General features: G+C 38.8%; 1 protein-coding gene across 1 annotated transcript; it reads left to right on the top strand.

Moving 5' to 3' along the window:
• The first annotated feature begins 5,132 nt into the window (after positions 1-5,132).
• nxph2a (neurexophilin 2a) lies at positions 5,133-25,437 on the top strand. The gene is made up of 3 exons (XM_032529807.1): positions 5,133-5,894; positions 6,014-6,161; positions 22,605-25,437. Exons 2-3 carry the CDS (start codon positions 6,117-6,119, stop codon positions 23,349-23,351), a joined length of 792 nt encoding a protein of 263 aa, XP_032385698.1. The 5' UTR covers positions 5,133-5,894; positions 6,014-6,116; the 3' UTR covers positions 23,352-25,437.
• Positions 25,438-27,089: the final 1,652 nt, after the last annotated feature.

Raw genomic sequence — 27,089 nt, 5'->3', positions numbered from 1 at the left:
AGGAGGGAGCTACTTTATAACCACAGGAAGACTGAGTCTGAATGAGATGGGGATTTGGCTAGAACTCAGATAGTCTCCAGATAATCTCTTATCTCTACTCCTTTGAGACTTAGCTTATTTTCTTTTCACTTCATGTCTTTTCTGTCATGTCTTGGTGGAGTACTTTTCATCATATTTAAAAGTGACATAATGCAACTTTCATCTTTTTGTATTGTAAGTTGCAATGCCGTTTTGTTATTATGGAATGTGAGGTAGTGCACAATTACAATTTTCTTCTTCTTATTTATTAATTTATTTTCTCCAGCACTGGATTTGCAAGTCATGATAGCTATGCATGTTTGCAGCTTGTGCTACTTACAGATTGGTGCAAAGTCCTTTGTTTACTTTAGGCTGCTCTGGCTCTCCTCCCCGGAAAAACAAAAACACGTGGGGACCATTGCATGGGCTGTTTTAACCTTTTTTTTCTTCACCTGCTCCAGTTGCACGCAAACCTTCACCTATAACCACTGTAAAAAAAAAAAAAAGATTGCGTGCAAAGTGTAGTTGATAGTAGTGTGTTGTAACAGGAAACCAACACTTTATTCTTTTGTGGGATCACATCAGACCAACAATCTAACGTGTGAAATTGTACCCTCGGTTACAACTTGCATGGCCTTGGGAAACTTTTAATACGAGTGACTGTTACACTGATTGTGAAATTGAATACGTCATTAGCTCATTCAAATTAAGGAAGAACAAGAATATAGCTATTAGAAGAATATCAGGAGTAAAGTAAGTTGATCCTCATGGATCCATGACACAAACAACACCAAATTACCTTATAGTAGAATGTTCTATTCCTGCTTTGATTTTTATTTCTACACAATGTAAACTATCTACCTGGAAGGGCCACACATTCTTTTATAGATTTAGGTGAATGACCACCTATTCTTATAGCAGACACTGTTACTTTTAAGACTACAGCCACACAAAATGGACTATATTTGAAAACTTTTTTTCATCGTTTTTTGCCCTCAATGCATGCTGTTTTCAACACTGAAAAAAATTATTAACAAAAATAGTCTCTAGAAAAGCTAAATCTAAAGCTAGTTCAACGCTGGATGGGAAAAACTGAGCTTTTTTAACATGATGACATAAGTTCAGAGGCAGTAAATAACTGAACAAAGTAGCCACGATGTGTCTGTCCCACTTCTTACAGTTTTGTTTCTCGCCGACTGAAATATAAGGAATGTAACTGTTTTTTTCTTATTTAAATGTTATATTTAACTTGGTTAGTGTAGATATAGTCTAAAGGTGTCAACTGTAGTAAATGTTGGATGGTTGAACAGTGTCTTAAAGTCCCATCCCATGAGCCTTTCTGAAGTCAGAATGAATTAACTTTCTGAAACCAACAATCCCACAAGCCTTGCCACTTCACACAGTGATTGTATACTACTACACTTGCCTTAAAAGTGTGTTTAACAGCGTAAGGCAGTTATTTTTGTGTGTGTTCGTTTTTTATAACATACGAATATTTTCAAAGTCATGCTTAAACTTTTAAAGGGCTCCAGAGGCTTCACCACTGCATGAACTTGCATTGCCAATCATGACCAGTCTGAACTTGGCTGTTGTACCTGGACCCAGCAGCCAGTTTCCCATAGCAACTTAAAAGGCAAGACCCTGAGACTGATACCCTTGAGATAACTTGGAATGTAGGGAAAATTAGGCTCTTGCACAAGGGGGAGGTGGAGCTTTTAAGCACACTTACCATGTGTAATCCTTGACCTTTCTTCGTCTTCTGTCTCTTAGGTGTTGGCACTCCTTTTCTTCTATACAGACATGTAATCTATAACATTGCAGTATATCTCTGTGGTTTACCAATGTGTTTTTAGCTATCTAAACCAGTACATTCCTTTCAGTTGGCTGTATATTCATGACATGAGAAGTTGGCATGCATGGAAGTTAAAGATTTAGGCAGAGTGACTGGTCCCAGGATGGGAAATGGCCTTTGGTGCAGCAGAAGCAAGATAGGGGCACAATGCAGACTCCCCTTCCTTTTTAGCTTGATATGGCAAACTCATTAACTAACACATCCAGCAGTTATGGAACAACCTTAGCATTGATTTGGAGTGGTGTGGTGACGAACATAAGTCCAATAAAAGCTTAACTCTGTCAACCACAACTGAAACATTTCAGCAGCTATAAGTTTGATTGCCATTACATTTTAAATATTCATAGTCCCCAGACAATGAATTCTAATGACTTGTGTGATCCCCTGACTTTCCCTGTAGCACCACCATGAGGTTGACATTTTTAATTGTAACCGGAATGTCTCGAAAATTATTAGATGGATCTGGCACGCAATTTGGTGATTACGTGACATTCATATACTCATAGGAGTAACAGCTGTGACAGGAAACAGGGCTGGTTTGGGTTGATATGCAATTATCTATAAAACATGAAATATGCTACTTTCATGTTGACATCGCATGATTATTTATAATCTCTATGTAGGCTAATAAATATTTTCAGCTCCAAACAACATATTATGATTAAAGCTCTTATAAGTGGGACAAAACTTAAGGGGAAGCTAATTTGCTTTTCCGTATCTTCTTTCATATCTTTAATGTTGCAATGTCAGATTTTCATGTTAAATGTTGCCAGAGCTTCAACTAATGATGTAAACGTACTTCAGAGAAACCCATGTGTGTGCTCCGCTTTCAAAGTCTTTTTTTTATACTCTCTGCTCAGTGTCACGTAACGCCAAGCCAGGTTTCTAGAATAGGTCCAGACAAGCTATTGCAGGTTTTTCAGCTACTGCTGTTTAAATAGGACTATTTACATGCAGAATCAGGGAACGCTCTAATCTTGGCTGCCATTGTTGTTAATTTCTCCCCAATTTTGGGTCACATTACTGCTGAATCATTTGGAGTAGTATTTGGTTCAGCAGCTTTTTTCTGCTATTTTTTACGGTAAAAAGTGCTGCTCCGCTGCAATCAGTCTCAGACTCATGTTGGACACAGGTGCAGAAGCCAAGGGCAGTATGAGAAAAAAAAGTGTTTTTAAGCATGCAAATATGTTCTAGAAGAATCACAAAATGCAAGGATGAATCTGAAAACAGTATATAAGTAAATGGAACAACACATTCACAAAACAAGTATGACACGATGTTGACAACCTGATGAAATGTGCAACTTTGGAAAGTAATCAGATACTGTGGCTTAATTGTCAATTTGCAGCCTGTCAGTTATATCTGCCTGCAAAACCAAATAAAAAAAAAAGTAATGTCAGATCAATACAAACTCCTTTAGGAACTTTGTCTATTTACTTGCTAAATTTGTGTCAGTTATGTTCATATTTTGAGCATTTTATGACAGATATAATTTTATTATAATTAGTATAAGTTAGTATAATTTTAATTAAAATGTTCAAACAAGAGAAACATCTGACTTATTAAGTGCTTTGAAGACATAAACAAAGAAAAAAGAGCCTTTAATGAGAAACTCTTGTACTGATGTAGTTTTGATGTTGCTGCAAACTATGAACTGATTGCACAGTTCTACCAGGTGATGGTGCCAAAGCCATAAAAACAACAACCGAGTGGATATTTTCTGTTGGTTTAATGTACCATTCATTAATAATCCAGGGGGAATTCCCATGTTCAGGCCCTTTTTTCATTTCAGCTACAAAAACTTAGCTACAAAACCGGGACACATTAGAGGTTTCCAGTAGCCAACCATTGTGAGAGTGAATCAGTTACACGGTCCTATCAATCTTTTCTGAGACAAAATGTAGTTCATCAAAGTTAATAGCAGTCTGATATCAGTGTTCAAAGTTCAGGCCAGTTGGGAATATTCCAAATGGTGCTGTATGCACCTAAGTTACCATGACATGTTTTTGCAAATATCCTATTCATGCCCATTGTAAAGACTGTAGTTTACAGATGGTGCGGTCTTTACTTTCATGCTTATCAGAAAAGACACTGTTAAGCCCTGTGTGCATAGCAAGCAGTGTGCATTCCCTCTCTTTCTTTCTCCTCCTGCTTTTATCCAAACATGTCAGATCAAATGTGTGAAAGAGGCTCTAATGAGGAGATATTATTTGTATTTCAGTTTGGAAAGGTATTCAATCATTCTACTCAAAGGATCTGCTTTGGTCTGCATGGATGTAATTCTACCTTCAATGAAAATACACACTGTCGTGTGAGAGGTCCCTTTAATACCACCAAGTATAACTTTAGATGACATTTAGTACAAAGTATCCATAGCCATATGATGAAGTGCCTGCGTTTCTCTTAATCTTTAACTCTTTCTTTCTTTATGTCAGTAAACACACCCCAATGTTATATGGTCAAAAATTACTAATACCTGTGACATAAAAATGAATGGATTGAAACAAAAGAATTTTACAAAAACTCCCAGATGATAGGCACGAGAGATGAATGGAGACATGAACGGATCTGGATGTATTATGGATGAGGAAGAGGGCAACTTTACTATGGATTGGGTACTGTAACCTCTTAACTAGTCTGCAATTCAAATTCAAGATTTGTAATGGGGTGATTTTTTAATTGCACCCAGCGACTATTACCACAGAAAGGATGGCAAGCACTGCATTGAATCAGAAGTCTATTGTTGCATTCAGTAGAAACGTAATACATAGTAAGGAGATACCTTCACAATGAATTGATACTGCCTCATTGCTGCAATCAGCAACATTTTGTTCTGAACGCTCTGCTTGTGTTTCATTGTGTCACATTCATTCATTGCTTGTATTGCCTCAGTACCTCTAACACTTCAATCTCTACCACACAGCCATTAAAGCTTAAATGTAGAGAAAGATTATACTAATTACAAACACTAATGATATGAATCCGATTATTTAATCTGCAGGATGGAACTTTAATTTTTAAGTAGGAACTAACCATTTTGCCTGCACACTGCAAACTAACTGCAACTGCAGTCTTCTCTATAAAGTGAGGTGCTTGGCTGTAACCACATGGTGGTGCCACGGTCACACAGATTCCTAAAGTCCAAAATCAGCACAGCGTTTGACCTTTTGCTGTCCGCTCTGTGGTCAGGACTGCCGCGTCAGCCAGTTTTCAAATGAATAAAGATCCCTCGATATAGTGATTTTTTTTTTATTGGCATCATTCTCTGTATGATTGTTTTTCCAAGTTGTACGTCATTATTTTGTAAATTAAAATAATAGAGTGTTGTGTGCATTTTAGACCTTAGTCGTGTCTACGGTTAATGTGACTGAACATTTACCAACAACGCTTATAAAACTACCAGACATGCGAGATTACACGTGTAACGTTTAAAGGGTTAAAAACGTGGACGTGTTGCCGGCCAAAACCTGATAACAGTGACATCAAGACTCGTACTTACTTGTGTCCTCGACGGAGCGAGTGACTTCAAAGGTAGATCTTTGGTCTGACTCTGTGCACGGGTGCGCACCGACCTTGGAGTCTCCAGACGCGCAGCGGAGGATTTTGCGCACTGAAATAAAGTAAGCTAGAGCTGAAGAGAGCGCACAGCGAGCGGACCGCTGTCTGACAGACTGCAGTCCTGACACTGGGGGTCCGGGCTCACTTGGCTGTACTTTACCCTGAGTATCGTCATTCTATTGACACCACTGCTTTGGAAGTATAGAGAGGGGAATATATAGTCTTCAGCTTATTTCGGTTTGGCTTGATTCGCAACTTAGAGGACTGTTATTTCAACTGAGCCACTGTAGCCGTTTCACATTGTTTGTAGAGACATCCAAGTGTCCCAGCTGCTCAGGGGAAATTCACTCAACAGCCTGAGAGGCGGAGACGTTTGAGAGGATTTTAGGACTCTTACCCGAGTGGATTGAACAAGGATGATTGCAACCGCCTTACTCAATTAATAGAGGTAGTACATACAAAAACGGTAAGGAAAAGTTTTTTTTTTCTAAGCTAAGATTCAAATCTACAATCTTTGAGGTCCTCCCAAATTAATGTTTTCTTGTAAGTGATTTTACATTGACAATGTTTCCACTTTTCTCGCAGGTGATCACAGCAATGCTTCAACGACATGTGCGTCTGCCCCTCTCCAAATCTTCCAGAGGATTTAAGCGCCGCGCATTTTGAATAAGTCGAGAAGTCATTGAAGATGAGAGTCCTACAAACATTCCTGTTTCTTTTCCTCCTGCACCAGGTGAGCTGAGAGTGAATGAGAAAATAATATGTTTGTGATCACAAGAAGGCTTTAAGAAAAAGTTAGAGACAGTAGGCTAAGTGGCTTTAATGTGCTGAGTGTAATGAGTGTTTTTATTTTGATTATGCTCCTGGTCCCTTATAAGATATTTATCAGTCAAAGTTTGATATATTTATATAATACATATTGATTATATTTACATATGTTGTTGATCTGTGTGAGTTATTGTAGATCTGCATTATATAGCTCATGCAATGTGATTAATCAATGAACACATGATGCCAGATGACAATAAATTGCTGGCGTCATATTGTATTTGATACAGTCATCAGCACCAAATGTGCTGAACTTCTCATGAAGGATTAAGGGCATAAGTTAGTTTTGTGTTATTTGAATTTATTTAATAAAATATATAAAATATTTTTATGAACATAATTTTCTAACATTTATTAAGATTAAGGATATTTCATCAGTTCTAGACAAATGCTGATATTTTAAATTTCAGAAAAAATGTAAAAATATATTTCATAAACATAAATAGCCAATTCTATCAGATTACATTTTTCTGAAGAGTACTGCTACTACTCAACTACTAATGCTGCTGTCAAAAGCCATAATTTCCTTACAATAATACAGAACATGTACATTACATTCCGAGTCAATGTCAGCATAATGCTCATTATATTAGAATGTACAGTTCTGCAGTATTCATAATTGAGAAGTGGAGTTAATGTACTTAAAAAAAAATAGATTTACTGTTCACTGAATATTATTGATGTGCCAGCTTGCATAGATAATAGTTTATTTCCACCTAGGTGAGTCTGCCTCGGTCACTTATGGTTCAGAAAACAACTGCCTATTTTTTTTCAGCCATAAATAGTTGCGTGGTTAGAATAGTGGTTAGTAATCATTTATCATTCATTTTCTTTACAGGCTTGAACAAGGTTTGACCTCTGTGTTGAACCCTCTAATTTTCCGTAGTAAAATGGAGGGCAGAGTTTAAAACTCATGAAATATGATGACTGTGAACAATAGGTAAAAATTGCAGAACCCACATGTTTTCAAAGCCTGCGCTGTTCCTCCTTTATGACTTATATAATGTGATGAAATACATGTCCCGATGAATACATGTGAAATTATTAGCATTCAGCAGAGTTTGATTGCTTTGACAGAATATTTCAGAATATTCTATTGTCATTGCAGGAAATAAACTCTCCAAAGGAAGATCATAAGCTTTAGGGAAATATAAAAGTATTTGCCACCATTTTTAATTCAATGGCTACTGATGTCCTCTATGGGCAGTTGAATTAAATACCGTACTTTACCATGAACATCCATGCTTTACGGACTCTTGCTGTAATCAGACATGAACGGAAAATGCCATGTGATTGAAGAAGTTCTTCACATCTGTGCTATCCTCAAAGACGGCTTCTTTAAAGATAGCAATGAACTATGCAGATGCAGCGGCAAAGTGCCGTCTGCTCTGGCTGCTGTTGTTATCAGCCTCGTGCCTATTGGGAGCTCTGTCTCCAGAGAGAGAGAGAGACACACACAGGCTGCCTCCCTGGAGAGGTTCTCTTCACATGCCTCAGTGGCTCCCCTCCCAGCAGACCTACCACTGTCTGACTGGGGACACATTGGTCCTTATTAATATTCCCCCACCTTCCAAAGGGTAGAAAATAATTAAATACCAAGCTGACGTTAACTGAAGGCATGACATATGCACCTTACTTCTTCAGCTTCAAACAACTTTTTCCTTAGTACGTCTCCTTCGTAGATTAGTTTACTATGAGGACTGTAAGGATATAACTGGGGTGAAATGTGGCAAAGTTGCAATGCTAGATTTTACTGGACGCACCACAGACATCTGAACCCACACTGACGGAGACATTTACGTTGTTTTAAGTATAGATTTGGTGTCTGTAGCAGCATCACATACTTGGCTGCCTCCTCCAAACCATGAAACCAAAAACATAAACACTTTTACTCTTGTGCCTTCAAACACACTCATACAAAAAAACAAAACAGAACATGAATCAAATGGTGAAAATGTAACCTCAGTCCTAGCATCTGTTCCATACCCCAGGGACAAATAAGAGGGTCAAAGCCATCCTGGGAGAATCCATTTTTCCCCATGACATCTGCTGCAGTTATCCTGTGTGCAATGACAACAGAACAATGTAGATGAAGATAAAGACATACTTAAGAGCCCTGCTCTCTGCCATCTCAATCTGCCTGTCCTGCCCTACAGATTACATGCAGGAAAAGTGGGTTTTTCCAACACTGCTCAGGATTAAGTGTGAGAAGACGTTGACAAAGTCTATTACACCTTTGTATCTTAATGCCGGGGTAAGAGCTCTTTGGTAATGTTATGTCATGACAAAGCATCTATCTGGCCCATGCCAAGAGGATCAGCGGCGGCATTGAATGTATATCTACCTCCTCTGGTACAGTAAATGCCGGCCAGGATCGCACTGAGCCGAGCTGGAGCGAGCATCCTGATAGAAGGGTGTGACGCATTAAAGAGACAAAGCTTAGCTAGTTACTCATATAAACTGAACATGTCTTGTCCTTTGGATTTGCTACATCCTTGGAGTTCATCCCTGCAACTTTGATGTGCACTGATTGAAGGGATTACAAGTCATTTCCCAAAGGATTTAGCACAAATTTCAACAGTTATTTACATGTAGTCACTTGATTATTTATGTGTTCATGTGGGAAATTGTTAGACCAAGAAAGTGAGAATGTGACGTCGATTTGGTTCAGTTTTAGCCGCTAATGTTGTTGTAAAAATCTGTCGGAGGATTTTTTTTTCTTCCCGTCTGAATTTTTTTCTCTGCAGTGCTGGAGCGAAACTGTGAGGCTCTATTCAAAGTTAGAAAGGGCTCTGGCAAGGACAACAGTTTTATCCCTGTGTTCATAACAAAACACAAATTCTACATAAATTCCTTCTCTAAGGACTCTTTAACCCTTTTCCCCTTCCTCATGCTCAATTAGGCTTGGTTTTATTATTTATTTATTGTATATTTAAAGGCAACTAACACTGGGAAGAGTAATAAAATGTACAGTGGGGGATTAGGAGAAGCTCTTTAATCTCATGCTTCTGATAATACTGCATAGGCTGATTGATTAGTTTTTCAGGAAGCTTATGTCAGAAAAACCTAATCCGTCTTTGGATTGTGCCAGCCTTGTAAGGTTTTCCGTGCTGCCACTTTATCATGGCGGCGAATTACAGAGCTGCTGGGCTGTGATAAGGTCCTCGTCTCTTTTACAGACCCCACCGCCCAACCCCCTGCACCCCTCCTTTCCCTCTGGACAATAAAAAAAAATTGTGTTTATATTCTTCACATCCCTGCTCTGCCTGGTCCTCACATCAACCTCTCCCAGGATTTGCCTTGTAAGAAAAAGAGAAAAAAGAAGTGGAACTTAAGTCTTCAAAAACCCACCAGAGAAATTTAGTGCAAAGAGAGAAAATATAAGAGGAAAAAGGCAGGCAGGCAAGTCGAAATTTCTTTGGAAGAAGTGATTAAACATGGATTGACAGAGTGAAGGGGCCTTGTATGCATGTGGTGCCTTCCAGGAATCATTTTAGGGCTTACATGGTGCTGATGTGTATTTGTGCTCATATTGAGGTTACAATCTTGCTTGCCAGAAGGCTTGACTAGATAAGCCCTCATAAACAATACTGTCTGTGGCATTTGCAGTCTTCAGCCTGTATGTTGTCTCAGACCTCTGAAGGAAAGGTTGCTATTTCTGTGCATTAAATCCTTCAAATGTATCTTGCAGACACTACAGGTTGTATTGACTCTATTGAACCTATTCCTTTTCCAATTATCAATCATAATTGTGTGTGTACTGGCAACAAATCAATAATAAAGGTCCTGAAATGAAAAGAAAGATGGTCCAAATGATTAATAGGTGTGATGCAATTGCCCTTTGCATTGACAATAATCATAATCTGGCAGCTGGATGGACCATTAAAGACTTAACTCAAACAATTATGAGCAGCATGATTACTCCCCCCCCCCCAAGCTTCTCTCATGATCTGAACTGTTACAATGAAGTGAAGTTCTGAGCAGCTCGCACCCACTGTGGCTGCTCTGGTGCAGGAAACATTATGTTTAATATGATTTTGAGTTTCCTGTTCTTGCTCCACAGCTATGAATTTTTATGGCCGATGTGCGGCCCGAGGCAGTGTTAGATCTGGAGGCTCCGCTACCTTATAGCATTGTCATTACCGCTCTGCAGGGTCAGAAACATCCGGCACTCTCTAAAGCACAAGCTCGCTGTTTAGCGGCTCTTTTTTTACGGTCTGCATCGCTTTCCACTGCTGTGCTGCAGCAAATCAAAATGTGGAGATGCAGTTTATATACAGCAGGTGTTTTGTCTGAAACGTGTGCAGATGATGGAATATCATCTGAGGAATCGGAGTGTCTCTTTTCTTCCATTAAATCAAATATTTCAATAGTTGTGTTGTTGCTGTACAGCTGCGAGCTCTCGATTTATGTTTGAAATGCCAGACTTACGATTAGCTACGCACATTACATCACATAGAACCACGACTCTGGTCGGCACGGAAGCAAAGTTTCTGCCACTTCTCAAACACTTTGACATGTAAAGTTCTTAATTACCACGTTGTTTGGCACTTTGGAGAAGGCAATCACATTACATGTCAGAGCTTGGGAAAATGATTGACCTCTTTAATTAAAGCTGTGTTGCTTTCCTGTAAAAAGGCAAGGTGTGACAGCTTTAGAATAAGTACAATAAATCTCCTTTCTGATTATTTTCACTTTTGCATTTCCTCCTCTGCCTCTGGGCTTTGAGGCCTGTCATTTCCAGCCCTAACAAAGCACTGTCAGCTACCCTCTGTCTTTGTATATTTCTTGTGAAGTACCCGTCTTCTGAACTACTCACAGAGAAAGGAAGCAACGTCTTCCCTGCTCTTGTTTCTTCTTCAAAGGGAGCTGTTTCTCTGAAATCAGCCAAGGCACAATCTGCTTTGAGAACAGAAACAATTGCTCTGTCAAATTTAGCGGACGTATGTTGGCGCAAATCAAGAGGAAATATTTTTTGAATAAAACAAGCGAATCATTTATAGCGTGGATTTGAAGAGAAGAAAACCCACATGCACATATGCACACAGGTGCACACCCACACACACACACACACACAAAACATTTAAATGATGTCTTCCTGAGAAGAAAGAAGAAATACAAAAAAAAAACTTGAAATATTCGTGTCAGAATAGCATGGAATGCCTCCTCAAGTATTAGCTGAGGAGTTTTACAAGCATGTTTACAATTGTTGTACAAAGTAGAAGGTGTTAAAAATTGGTCAAGAGAATGGCAATTACACTGAGTCCAACATGCTTAGTGGTATTATCCTGCTGAATCCCTGCTATCAGACATATGGAGGTTTGCTGCAGGTGTCAGGAGCCAGCACAGGAGTTGCTGCTTTGACCATGTAAGGGGATTATGAAACTGATGATGCGTTAAAAGGTAACGCCTGCCTAAAAGTGAAGTGTTCAGGGCTTTGCTGCTGTCACATGTGGCAGGTGCTGAGATAACACGAGTATCCAGATTACCTGGAGGCTCTCGTCCTAGAGCCCCTCCTCTCCCTTCTTCTCTCCAGTGGGATCTGTGCGAACACTTACTTAACACCTGACATCATCACTGCATTTAAATATCCCACAAAGAGCCGTTCTCACTAACATCTCACTTTCACCCGCCGGGCCTTGCGACCAATGTGTTGTAGGGGGAAAATGAAATGATGATGATCCCCTGCAGCTAATTCACGAAGGAGGCACGTTGTTGTACAGTGTAAACTGTGACCAAGAATGCAAATTTGATTTGTATTGATTTTCATTCAGTGAAAGCATTGGATGCACAGTAAATATTATCAAAATGATAAAGCTTCCTCCTTGATTTTTTACAATTTAGTTTTTAGTTTCTGAGTCATTGATAATCAAATAATTAATTGTATCCTCTGTATCCTAGTTTTTTGCAACCATTAAATACACGTCTTGCTTTAAACAGCTGCAAACAGCTGTGAAATGCAATTAAGTACATCTAATCAGGTACTATGCTTAAGTACAATTTTAAAGTATTCGTTCTTTACTTAAGTATTTCCAGTTGTATGGGCAAATCTTATACTTTTTACCCCACTGCTTTTATCGGTCAGCTCTAACTACTAGTTCCTTTACAAATCATAGTCCATGAATACAAAGTCAGTTTATTTGACATGCACAGCTACAAATGAGACTCCCCATCAAAAATAGCTCTCCTAAACAGGAACAATGCAATTCCACTATTTGGGCCCTATCTTTGACCCGGCACAGTTGTTAATTTCCCGTCCCTCGCCCACGTTGTTTAAATAGAAAATTGCACCTTTGCCCAACTTTTGGGCCCATTAGTTGGTCTTACAGGGAGGTGTGTTGTGAATTCTTGGCTTATTGCTTTCTTGAGGCAGAAACATACTATCAAACGCACAAACACTATGCTTGTTAGCACAGCAGCACACAAACATGCAAAAGATTACAAATAAAAAATATGACAGTACAAATCTGCCATAAAACCAGTAATACGCCAAGGTACAAACGGGCCTGGCTTTTAAAGGGAATAGGAGATGTCATTGGTTTACATGGTCACATGGTTTATTGCATGTTACGCCCAAAACACACCTATGATTTAATGAAGACACTAAGTACAACCCTTTTGAACCATGCGCCTGGCGCACAGGCCCCTTTTTCCGCCGTCAAACTAGCACAATTGGATTCATTCATGCTCTAAATGCACCTGCGCCATAGACTTCACGTTGTGCGCTTGCATCGATAAAATAGGGTCCTTAATGTGAATACATCAGTTATGTTAGCCCATACTATAATCAGTGATGGGAATAACGGCGTTATAAGATAACGGCATTACTAATGGTGTGACTTTTTCCAGTAGTAGAATCTAATTGATTACTCTTCCCATCTTAATAACGCTGTTACTGTTACTGCCAAAAAATGCGTTGCGTTACTATAATTTAAGCTGTTTTTTTTTTTTCATCAGACCAACTTGACCCCTGAGCCGAGAGGCAAAGACTTTTTTTCTTTCTTGGTTAGTGGGCCGTGCACGAGAGAAGCGCATAAATGCTGACGATTGGCTGAGGTTGAGTAAAATTTCATGGTAAGCCAATCAGAGGTAGAGTTGGGCGGGTGGTCATGAGCACGCATAGTCGGAGACACAACGAACAACACAAGCAAGTCAGTCAACGAGTGACAAGTATGGTGTTATGAAATCAAGGGGGAGGGGGGGGGGACTCCTGCTAAAGATTTCCCACTGTGTTCAGAAAACATAGGCACTATGACACAAAGAGTGTATATATTTTGTATTTCTTTTTGCTCTAGTGCTTAACAAGCATTATTTGATTTTGCCCAGTTGTGTCCTTTTGAGGGGCAATGAATATCAAAAGTTCCAAAACACCTATGTTGTTATTTGTATCAATCCACTAGATATAATATCTACAGACATGGCATTTGATTGGAGGCTAGTCTCACTTTGTCCCAGAGCAACATTAAAAGAGTTTAGATTTGTTTACAGTTTGTGTTAATAATGTGTTGTATTAAGTGTCCATTTCATTATAATATTCAGATTTATCATAAATAATTGAACATGCACATGTATTTTATGTTCCGTTAAAGAGGGATGGAGAGGTGGTCACATTTGAGCATTTAAAAATGTACTTGAAAGTAATACCTTAGTTACTTTCTAAAATACCTAGTTACTTTTATAATTTGTAACTGAGTGTCTAATTTAGTTAGTAACTAGTAACTGTAACTAATTACTTTTTAAAAGTAACTTGCCCAACACTGACTATAATAAAACACCTACATGGATCATTCAGCTACACAGCAAGTACTTTTACTTTAGACATTTTAAGTACATTTTGCTGATAATACTTGAAACCACATTTGAAATGTAAAAGGATTACTTGTTGAAGAATATCTTTTGTTGTATTGCTACTTTGACTTAATCCCCCACTTCCCTCACTAATGACATGAGTTTGAGTTACAGTTGACCCTTAGGAGCATGGCCAAATTTCAAATTTAATTTAGAAGACGCAGCGGACCAGCGATCGACTGCTCCAAAATAAAAACTGATCAAGAACAGGAGTGCTGTGTGCAATATTTCCACTAGTTTACGTACGGTTGCCTGTAAGTTGTGGTTAGTTTACACAAAGGATGTCCTGGCTTCATTGCAAGATAACATTTTTGACACCTGGTTGAATTAGACTGGCAGTTCATTACGGCATTGATGGAAAATGTTGTGTCTAATACATTTCTGTTGCAAATAGATTTTAGAATACATTTATTTTACCCAAAAGAAAAAAGATTATGCAGATGACTTGACGCTGTGGCTTTGTTGCTTTGTTGCACACATAAAAAAACAGGCTACTAAGTTGATGTAGTACTTTTGAGAGCTATTGGTAGGAATGCTATAATAGGAGCTAAATGTGGTAGAATTTCCTGTAATTTGTCGCGTTGGAAACACTGAAAACACGTTTTTATAATTCTTTGTTGGCAGCTTCCACACTGCAGGTGAGGTAATTTTGCGTGATTTGTGCAGTTTAGTGTATTGCTTCCTGTAGGGAAATGCTCTCTAATGATACTGAATGCTTCACTTTGACAGCTCATGCAAACAGCAAAGCAAATAGAATTCTGTGTCCTAAAAAGGTGAGGTGTGCCGTGGTTTCAGTCAGTGTCGACTGCTGGGAAGAGAGGAAAAGAGAAGATTGTGACACTATAGACATGACTAATATCTCACAGCATAGGATTTATGTTAGGCACAGGAGGGTTTGTTACGTGCTGTAATTTATGCTAATCATAAGACGTGAGCAGATATGAGTGACATCATGAGCTTTCAGATAATATTTTGCAGCAACATGTTTGCAAAACAGGCTCATAAACATAGTTAGTGTGAGTTGAATATACAACGAACACATGCGTTATAACTCTGTGAGCTCAATGTGCTGTGTTTGTATCAGAATAAAACAAGGCATGCATGGACAGAGAATCTCCATTGAGAACACAAGTTGTCCGCATATTTTTAATTTCTTGAAGAAGGCAGTGGTGAGAGCCCTTGCTGTCTATCATGGCTTTAATTGTCTTTTCACTTCTCCACAAGAAAGGTCAGAGGGCATGGATAGCTTCAGATCAACAGCTGTGGCGCTGGCAGATATATTGTGTCTGAGTAGAAAATTGTCTAATTTTAGTTTACACAGGAAATTGCTAATGTTTCCATTTGCCCGCTTAATGTTTAGGATTGCATTACTCAGCATTTAATCATTGCACACCTTACGAAGCCCTAAGGCTTCATTTATGGTTTTCTGTGTGTTTGATTGCCGTCGAAGCGACGGATTTTCTTTGGCATTCATCAAGAGACCAACATGTCGCCTACCTGAGTGTCTTGATAGACACAACACTACATATTTTACTGCAATGACAACGATGTGATGTACGCTCTTTAGGCCTTTCCAGCACATCTGTCAACAGTTAGAGGTGAAATCGATGTACTGTCAAGATACAGAAATGGTGATACCGCTGTGATTCTAGTTATGACAACCTCAGCTTTACTTTCCTTTGAGCTGGCCATTCCCTCTCCTCACACCATCAACACATGCTGGTCTGGTGTAAATGTACAGAGGTATCGCCAGGACGAGTTTTAAGGGTTTTGAAGGTCTGCATTATCATTGCACCACAACATAAATGCATCTATAAATCTATAAAATCTCACCCTTTTTTGGCTCCAAATGTAATGGAACATTACTGGCTGCTCTAAATCTTTGCCAATGTTATTCTAAGTATGTAGATGATGAATTCAGCCACACATTCAATATTCAATATTGGATCTATAAAATCTAAAAGCAGTAGTGTTAAGATATTAAAGACTGTGATCTGTTTCATTCTCACAGAGGTCAGGTGGTAATGGCCTAAAGGATTGTACTAGAAGGGAGTAGATATGACACACACACACACACACACACACACACACACACCACACACACACACACACACACACACACACACTACCCATAGCCTTCTGTGATTGGTAAGGTGCCCCCGGTGTGGATTTGCTTTTGCGATCCCCCACAGTGCTGAAGCACCTGCCATGTGTTTCCGTGGACGGCCTCAGATTAAAAGTGATGGCTCTGGAGCGTGAGGCTGTTCCAGCGATCAGAGCACCAATCTATTCTTCAGCAGCGTGTAGACTCTAAACTCTGGGCTGCCTAACCGCCTCCAGGGCCTTCTCTCCTGGAACTGGCTCTGGTGTGAATCATTACAAATGATATGCCCTGTAACATCAGGAGGAAGATGGCTGGGGAAGGACGTGGAGCAGGGGATTGCAGGTGGAGAATTGATTTATTGTGAGTGGAGCCGCATGTCATGTTTGATGCTTGAAAGCAAGAAGCTGCAGTATAGGGTCCGGCAGTAATGGCTGAGCAGCTCGAAAATGGCAGGTGTTGTGATGCAACAGTGCTAGGAAAGTATTACGTTAGGCAGTGGTGAAGCCGGTGTAATTTCTGTGGGATGTCCAGATTTTTACTACGTAGAAGCATATCAAGTTAATGAAGCTTCAGACACAGAAAATTAGCAGAGAAATGAATTACACCACCAAAGTGAGGTCAATTTGCACAGATAAATCCATGAAGAACAGTGGAGTGCATCATTGGAACAGCTCTGCTTGCACTGATGAGCAGGTTAATTGCCCATTTTGTTTATTGTGAGGAAGATGCCTGAAACCAATTTTCCCCTGGTGCATAGCCAAACCTTATGTGCTGGAAAATAATCAACTATGGAAAACCCCAAAACAGATTATTTAACCTAGCTGAGACAAGGAACTTATATGTAATGAGGATGACACAGAGGCGCCCACACAGAACCAAAAAGAAAGAAAAGCAGATCTCAGTTCATGAGTTGGGGGCAAATTGTCAACTATGCCAGGTTGAGAGATTCCATCGTCGGTGTCAAAACAACACTGTAGCCTTGCCCCGCGGCCCAGAACCCATCACAGCCGAGCACAATGTCGCCGGCTGCTCACTGCAAATGCATTTTAATGCCATCTCTTCAGATGATCCAGAAGCCAGATGTCACTGGCTTTTTAATAACTTTCTAGAGGCTAGTTCTGGTCACTGTGGCAATTACCTTTATGTCAGGCCTCTAAAAGATATGTCTACTCACGGGACAAGCAGGCAGCCAGCTCCATAATGCTCATTACAGATGAATGTCGAGGCCGATTCATCCTGACTCAGTGTGTGACTCGCTGCTGCTCAGACCTCTGTCAGTATTTAAGTTCCACTAATACCTCTGGATGGCATTGATTGACACAACGTTAAATCGCATATGCAGTACATGTGGCGTGAGGACAGAGCCTTTACAAATAATACAATACCAGTGACATTTGTGGACGTTTTATGTAGATTTTATTTAGCCAAAAAATGTCATTGAGATACAAAAAATTGCAATAAAAACATATACAATTAAAAAGTTGAACATTTGATTCACACAGATACATTATGTAGAAATGCATAGAAATGTGTTAATGAAAACAAGAAGAGAATAATATTTTAAATGAGATACATACAACCCATACCATTTAATATACTTCACTTCATAGGTTGAAGTCAGATTGCATGCTACATTAACAGGTTTTTGTCGAGACAGTTTGTAAAAAAAAAAACTTTAAAAAGAAAGGAAGCACTTCTACTTTGCCGTAGATCCCACTACCAAGGTGCATAGACAGAGAGTTTTAAGCAGCTATAAATGCACTTTTGACACAGACGTAAAATAATGTGGCAAAAAGGTCTAGCAATAATTGCTTGTGAAGTAAAATGAAAGGCTGGAGATGTATAGGTAATATGCCCAATGTGCATTTTTCTCCTCTGATATAAAAAGTAACAACCTGTCACTGACAGCTACGCTAAGCGTGAGTACTTTGAGGATGTTGTTGAGGATGATATCCAAAACTCGCTTTTCCCAACTTTCATGCTGACTTACGTATTAATGAGGCAAAATCATAGTAAATGGTATAAGCACTTTTGTTCATACTTGAGAATTAAAAAAAAAATAATAATATTAATAATGACCAAATACAAATGTATATAAAAAAAAATTCCAATTTGGATTCTTTAAATTTGGTTATTAAACAATAAGAAGACATTTCACAGTTGGAACCATCTCAAAATGTAATGTTGATGTTGATCTTAAATTACTTTGAACATGTTTTTGAAATTACCTAATGCAGTTTCTTGTTACTCATCAGACATTTGGCCAAGACTGATAAATCTATGATAAACTGAAATAATGATGGATAATATCGGCACTGCTCTGATACATATATCAGTGTATGTAGCTTGTTAAAATACTGATATTATACACTGATACTAGATCAGGCTGAGTATCAGCGGAAGTGTTTTTTAAAATCTTTATTTATTTATCAATCTTTTAAACATTTTGTGCAAATAAATCTAATATTTGAAATTAATTTATTATGGGGGTCAGTATGCCTTAAACATCTACTAACCAAAAAATAGCTATGATAGCTAGAATTTTGGACCATTTTGTGTCCAAGATCTCTCTATTTGCTCAGTAGTGCACTATATTTATTTCCAGCCAAATGTGCATCTGAATATAACTGAAGGTGTAACATTATGAAATTGGTCTAAAAGAAAAAATTCCCACAGTAGAATAAAAAAAAAAAGTGGTGTCTTTGAGACATTCATTATTTTCTAATTTGCAACCTTTGCTCCTAAGATTAAAAAGTGTAAATTTCAGCAACACTCTCTCTGTCAGATGTGATGTAAAATTATGATTAATAAATGTAAAAAATATGTATTGATTGGGAACTTTAGCCATAAGCAGTTTCAGTATACAAAATAAACAAATAAAAAGGTTTCAGTTTGATTTCACTATTTGTGATCAGACATGGTGGGTAACATTACTGACAGCATTTATATTTCACCCACCTTTATGTTTACTGCCGTCTACTGCCCACAACATACTGTATCCCTTTGACGGCCGTGGTATATAGATGTAATATCTCTGCGTGGGGGTGTTTCTGTTTAGGACGAACAGGAAAATGAAGAAGCTAAACCGCACAGACAGATATCTGCAACATTTGACACTCGTCACTTTGCCTTTTTCTGTTGAAACGAGGTCTGGTGTTTTCAGCTCCATAAGTCTGCAGTTATTATCATAATAATGTCTTGTTTCAAGTCGCCCCAAAACGCCTCTAGCACAGCAGCGCCGATTAAGAAATCTTAATTAGGCTTTTGTAGATTCTCCTTCATCAGACCTTGCCTCTTTTTTTCCACAGAGTCCTGTTGCACAAAAACTCGGATTCCTTTAGTCTGTTTTTAAGAGACACCACTTTCGCCTAAATGAACGAGGTGTTATAATTTGTGTGTGTGTGTGTGTGTGTGTTGGCCCTGTGTGTGTGCAGGGAGACAGCGAGAGAGAAAGAAACCAAACCAAAGCCTATGTATCAGTGCAAGCTTTTCAAGTTCCCAGTGCCTCATCTCTCTCAAGGCATATACGTATTAGATATCCCTCTGCTGATCCCCTTGTTGTCACAGCAATTTCCCCAGTTGCTCATCATACTTAAACTCCTCTCTCATTTCCATTATAATCATCCTATACAAAGCTCACCTGAGATTTACACTGAAAGACAAAATTTGGTTTCACCTATTAAGCTACACAGCATGACACCCAATGTGTAACGGATATAACACCTCGGGCTGGTGGGAAGACTAGTGTCTTCCTTGCTCGCAGCAGTGAAGAAATGTTCTTGTTGGGAGCCTGCCGATTTTATGTTCAGCAATGCCTGTTGTGATGTTGTAAGAGTCAAATCAAATTAAAAGCTGAGCTCAGATAAGGTATTACTAAGTGAAAGTATCAATAAGGGAATACTGCCACTGGAATTGGTTAATAAATGACTGTGGATGTGATGACCTACACAGAGTGACAATATTACACTGTTGCTTTATTCATCCATGTTTACCGGTAGCAACTGTCTTAATTAAGCATTGTGAAGGCTGATAGATGGGTCAGGCTCACTGTCCGTGGGAAAACATATTGATTTCTCATTACATATGCAGATAGCTGAGCCATACTATCTGCTTGCTACATTAAGGTGTTACTACGGTCTGGGACATAACCAGCAGCCCAATGAAGAAAAGCTCTAATTAAAAGATACGCAGTTGCACAACATAAGATGTACGTAGCCATTTCACATGTTGAATGGAAAGCTTTATAGGAATATGAATGCGGAAAAACAAATTGTAGCAGGCAGACCTAGTTTGTTAGCTTTGTACACATGTGCCTCAGTTAGGCTTACAGCAAAATTATAATTAGTCTGGAAGTAGTGCACAGCAGCTCAGTGAGAATTCAAACAGCCGCTGCTCAGTACTTTCAACATCTGCTTCTCTCAGTGATCCCTACAACCGGGCCTGGGGAAAGCCGGCACTACTAATTACTAATAAAACTAGCAAAGCTTATTGCCGTGAATTATTAAAGCTTTATCTGAAGTGGACCAGGAATCACTCCTGAAGCTAAAAGGCTTTAAGGCACAGGGAGGGATCACAGTTCATTGCTGTTTCTGGATTAGCACCTACTTTACCATACTACAGCCTGAGAAGCCTGGTTTATTGTTGGGAACCATTACAAGCTAAAGTTCATATGCATGGGGTATCTAAGAATAGCACGGCTGATGTGAGACCAGCTCACATGTTAAGTCCAGGGGATTTGCATTGTCATGTAATCTGACACGTCATCCTAAAATATTATAAGCTTTAGGCAAATATGAGCACAGTTGAGGTCTATCGCTGCATCCAAGATGATTCCCTTATTAAGTACATTTCTTGATTTATTTGGTGCTACTTGTGTCTGAATAGTTTCCCAGTGAGTCATGCCATTTTAGTGTGCTTAACTACTAGAAAGGCAACTACATATTGGGTCATACTTGCCAAACAGTGTTTTTTAACTAATGCCTCTCTATCTTAATTGAAAGACCTTACCCCTTTCTCTCTCTTGCTGGTTGCAGTGAAGGAATGCCTACTCTTTACTGCACAGGCACCACACATAAAAGCATCCTTAACATCGTATAACAGGTCCTTTGCTTAAGTTAGTGTTGTAGGTATTACATAACTCATTGAGTAGATACTTGATGGTTGAAAATTTAGATTTGAGTTTAAAGGAATAGTTTGAAAATACTCTCATTTGTTTTCTTGCTAAGAGTTTGGTGAGAAGACTGCATGGCATGCAAGCTGCCACCAGGCCTCACTTAGCATAGCATAAAGACTGGAAGCAGAGGCAGACCTAGACTGGCTGAGTTGCTGGTCAGCAGATTGCTTTTTACCATAGTAAATATGTGCAAATGTTCAATAAAATGTCACTTTCCCTAATACTGTTTGAAAGCATCTGTTTGAAAGAAATTTTGTAATGTTAAACAAAATGTTTCCCAAGACTATGTGAAGCCCTGATGCCAGTCGAACTTAGCCCCGCCCACAACATTTGAGGTCGAGAAATTCAGTCTGGACTTGATCCGTTGTGGAGCAACTATGCTCGAACCAGACCGATCAAATTGTCAGGGCGGGCTTTATACAATGATAGACAGATGATCAACAGTAACATAATCAACCACGTCACCAAAGAGCGCTTGGGTTGAATTTTTTTACAACAACAATGGCTGCGGCTGGAGGATTGAGATGTGTAGATTCCGCCATCGGGTCAGTTATAGAAGATACTGACAGCACATTCATTTTAAAAGAGGAACAGACAACCGGAATCAAGGCATTTGTCAATCGGAAAGATGTTTTTGCCTTCCTGCCTTTGGCAAAAGTTCAATACATCACATATATCCTGCTCTGATTGGTTGTAGGTCTATCCGCTTGAGTGCAGAGGCATTTTCTTTCCTGTTTTGGTTGAAACACGCCCCATAATCACAGCCCAATGGAGCAGTATCAGACTCATATTCTGACTAGAATCTGAGTATGATTACGTCAGGCTACCTTTGCTGTAGTTGCTCCCGCGTTTCCTATTATAAATCTTAACTTGCAAGTGGGTGGCTCCATGCTCATTGTGGGATTATGCTTCTCCCGTTTAGTGCTGAAGTGATGTTTTATTTATCTTTTAAAGAATTGCTGCATTTCTACAGCGCAATCACCAGAAATGAGTCAATCCGTGTTGAATTTTGTTGGATTTTCTGTTTATAGAATGTCTGGTCGACAAACGTTATCACTGCCCAAGGGAACCCCATTGTGCTATTTTTACTTTCTTTGAACAAACTAGAAACATTAAATGCATTACTGTCTGTGCACCAGTATTGTAAAGTTATACATCAAAAAGGTCACTTCATGCCACTTAATGTTGTTTTTCTGTCTACCTTTGCTCGGCTTTCTCTAAAGGTCACATGCAGGAAAGTGAATGGAGGAGCCACAGAGCTCATCGAGTGGGGCGACAGCGATAACGAACAGAAGATTTCTCCCACGGGAGCCAGTCCACGGATCCTTAACCCCCTGCGTTTGTTTGCCAGGGGCTCCCCCGGGTTCAAGAGCAACATGAGGGAAATTACATATTTACAGAACATGGAGGACTTCTGGGACTGGTTATCTAACCAGACAGATGTTCAGGGCGCACAGGCCAGAACTAAACGCAGGCCCATCGTTAAGACTGGCAAGTTCAAAAAGATGTTTGGGTGGGGAGACTTCCACTCCAACATCAAGACTGTGAAACTCAACCTGCTGATCACAGGGAAGATTGTGGACCACGGGAACGGCACTTTTAGCGTCTACTTCCGCCACAACTCCACGGGCCTGGGGAACGTGTCGGTCAGCCTGGTGCCGCCCTCAAAGGTAGTGGAATTTGAAATTGCTCAGCAGTCCACGCTGGAGACCAAAGACACCAAATCATTCAACTGTCGCATTGAGTATGAGAAGACTGACCGCAACAAGAAGACTGCCCTGTGCAGCTATGACCCGTCCACAGTGTGCTATCAGGAGCAAACGCAGAGCCATGTGTCCTGGCTGTGCTCGAAACCCTTCAAAGTCATATGCATCTATATAGCCTTTTACAGTGTCGACTATAAACTGGTGCAGAAGGTATGCCCTGACTACAACTACCATAGTGACACGCCCTACTCCTCCACTGGATGATCTAGCTGTTGTTAGTATGCATCATCCTTTTGTCTGATCTCAAATTATGTAAACGTCAACCTCTAAGCTCCTTGTCCCAAAATACCTAAATACATGAAACATGTATGAAACACATTGTTTAAAAAAAAAAAAAAAAAAAAAAAAAAAAAAAAAAAACTTTTGTGTATACAGATGTAACACTTGAGAAAGTTTGGTATCCAGGGACTTGGTTTTAGGGGTTGACTTGGGATTCAGAGCTAGCTACCAACCCTGGGTGACTCCTTCCCATTACAACAGCACATGTTCTCCATAAAAACACTGGTATAATTAGCGTGTCCAGATGTTTTCTTCAAGGCTAGGCCATAGGCAAAGAGCCTCCCAGTTGGAAGGCTTCTGTGCCAGTGCTGCACTGATGCTAACATTGTCCAAAAAAAAAAACATTCTCACCTCATTTAAACAGATCTGGAATGAAATTTGACAAGACTTTAATTCATGTTAATAATTACAATACGGCGATGTGTGAATGGTTATTCAACAGGGCACATCATTTGATATTTCACATTTGAAACCTTGTTGACTGATTAGTCAAAATGATCTGTCTATTCCTTATGAAGTTGAGCTAACATCATTTGCACCTGTTAATAGAACACAGGTAGGACAATGTCTATTATTTCAGATTTGCTTGACCACTGGCAGCTCTGAATAATTTAAATGACCGTATAATCTAAATTTTAGCTGTCTTTCTCTTACAAAGACTGGAATTGCAAAGTATGTGTCCATGACTAAATAAACACATCTAAGCCCCAAAACAGGCAAAGAGCATAATCATAAATCATAACACAAACGTATGTATGTAGGTACCCATCCATGTATAACCTGGCTGCTGCCTTGTGTGCTCCTTAAAATGTGTTTTTTTTGTTTTGCTGCAATCTTCATAAGGCATGTGTATGCTAAACTAGTCTGAAATCCAACATCTGTGTTTGCAGGATGCACTTTGAGGCATCAGCCTGCTAAGCGGGCCCCGCAGTGGATTAATATGTTGGGGGGTGGGGGGGGCAGCGTTAATTGCAGGACAGGTGGATTTAGTGAGTCTGGCAGACAATTATCAGCACTTTGTCATGGTCCTGCCACCAGCCTTGACATTACCTGTCTTTAATAGGCTTTAATTAGCCTGGGAAATTCCATTTACCTAAGACCAAGAGTGGAGAAACCAAAAGCAAAAAAAAAAGAAGAAAAAAGGCACAAGTACAAAATCTGTCTGGAATTTTAATGAGACAGGGGACCTACATTTTTAAATGTCATACATTCCCCAATTGTACAGCAGGCTTAAGTTTACTGACTGTTGTGTGAAAGTGGATAACATCCAGTCTTGTAATAAATGGTGAAATGTGCTTTAATGTAGCAATCACTTAAACAGTTTGAAAAGGTTCTGTTGAAAAACATCAATTTTACACTTGAATTGTCATGAATGTTGTTGATTGTGTTTATCCAGGGTTTTTTAGACTAGGGCATGTGCCACTGACTAATCACATGGCAATTCTTCCTGTTAATGTTACTTTATTTGCTGTATCTCATGTTTTTTCCCAGTAGCTGTAAATTATCTTGTCACATTATACCCATGAGGAAAGGTGTATGATAAGGAAATTATTAAATCCGAGTTGATCTATGTTGATGTTTTTGTTCTACTCCTTTGTGCAAAAGCTGTGTATTATTGTGTAACTCTTAAACTAACCCTGTTTACAGCTTTAGAGTAAACAATGTCAATTTATTCCAATTTTTCCAGCAAAATCTGTATCAATAAGTATAATGTTTATTACTTATTTTTGGTGTTAAGAGATATCATGTAGATAGATGTAATATGTATTGCTTATAGATTGCTTTGATTTCCATTTTTGTAATCCTAGCAGATTGTACCCATTTTGATTTCCTGCTTGCTTAATCTTGTTACAACAGTTTCCTCTAAATATGAAAAAAGAGCACAGCTGTGTGTAAAGTGTAAGTACAAATGTTCATTTTGGAATATTTAATTTCATAGGGGGTTGTTAAAATGAAATTGTACAGATCAATTTAGGTTTGTATGGCATTAAACCTTATTTGAACTTGGCTCCCAGCGTTTTGCCACACTGAGTCAGCTCCAGTCTGTCGGTGCTCACAGTTGCTTCGTTTCATTTCTACAAGCACTTCTCAACAGGATAAACACAGCATTTTAAGAGGAACATTTCAGTGTAGCTTTTTAATGGGCAATAAATCTATGTCCACAGGCGTGGATGATACCAGAGGTACACCTCAGGGAGCACATCCATTTTGCTGTGGCCATCAGGGAAAGGGGTCTTTTCATCGCTTCCATTACTCTTATCTGATCAGGGTGAGGCACCCACTCTTTATAGCCATCAAGTCGCACCAGCCTTTCCCGCTGCATACATCCAGATCCTTGGGAAACTAACTCATGTTAACATACATTTCACTTCTCATGTTTTCCAGTAGTGATATTATTAGACACTCAAATAATAAACTATGAAATGCATTTCCTGCAAAATATGTGTGTAAATATTGACAAGCTAAATTACCAAATCTAAAATGGATTGGTGGCTTAAATGTGTAATAAGAAGGTGAAGTAATGAGTGTAGTTAAAAAAGCAGGAATGGTTTTAATTAGTATGAATTTGTGTGAAAGGTTGAATAACACCACAAATGTAAAAAATATGTGGAATATTTTTTTGAAAATCCAAAAAGTAGAGAAGAGAGAGCTGTGAGAAAGACTATGCAGTCCAGACTGGGGATCAAACCAAGGGTCAGAGTTTGCACTGCCTGCTTTTCCAAGCTAGGCAGAGCAGTGCTAACCACTGAGCCACCATGCCACCAAGAAAGTATGTTGAAAACAGTCTTAGCATAGTCTGGGAAAAAAAAGTAATAAAAAGTAAAAGTATAGCATGTGGAAAATGGTGAGGAAAAAGTAATACTATAGAAAGTCAAAAAAGTGATAAGTCAGTGTAGTATGTTCAAAAGCAATAAAAAAGTAATTGTATAGTATATTGAAAAAAGTCATAGATGGGTTTAGTCTGAATAGTATGTTGAAAAGAGTCAAGGTTTTAAAAGTCATAGTAAAGTAAGTCTGGAATAACATGCAACCTCTACATAGCACCGACAGGGGATTGAACCAAGAGTCACAGCCTGCAGTAATTATTTGCTGGAGGAGTACAAAACCCTGAGCCACCATGCTTCCAAATAATGTATGTATAGTAATGTACAGTCAGAATAGTATGTCAAAAAAGGCCATTAAAAAATCATAGAATGATATGTCAAAAAAGTGACAGTCATAGAATAGTATGTTGGAAAAAAGTAATAAAAAGTGATAGTATATTAAGTCAAAAAATTCATAGTATGACATGTAGAAAAAGTGATGAAAAAGTAACTAAAATTAATAAGTCAGTGCAGTATGTCGAAAAAATGTAATTGTGTAGTGTATCAAAAAGTCATAGTGTAGTCTGTATAGTAAGTTGAAAAGAGTCAAAGGAAAGAATGTAAAAAAAAGTCATAGTACGCCGAATAAAGTAATCAAAAAGTCAGTATAGTAAGTCAGAAAAAGTCATAGTATAGTATATAAAAACATTAATTGTATAGTATGTCAGAAAAAGTAAAATAAGTGATAAAAAGTCATACTTTAATATGTCAAAAAAAGTCACAGTATACCATGTCAAAACAAGTGACAAAAAGTCAAAGTATAGTATGAATTAAAACGTAATAGCATAGTATGTCAAAA

The sequence above is a fragment of the Etheostoma spectabile genome, chromosome 11 (assembly GCF_008692095.1).
Source record: "Etheostoma spectabile isolate EspeVRDwgs_2016 chromosome 11, UIUC_Espe_1.0, whole genome shotgun sequence".
NCBI classification, from domain to species: Eukaryota; Metazoa; Chordata; class Actinopteri; order Perciformes; family Percidae; genus Etheostoma; species Etheostoma spectabile.
Note: the sequence above shows the minus strand (reverse complement) of the source record. Positions and strands in the feature narration are given on the sequence as shown.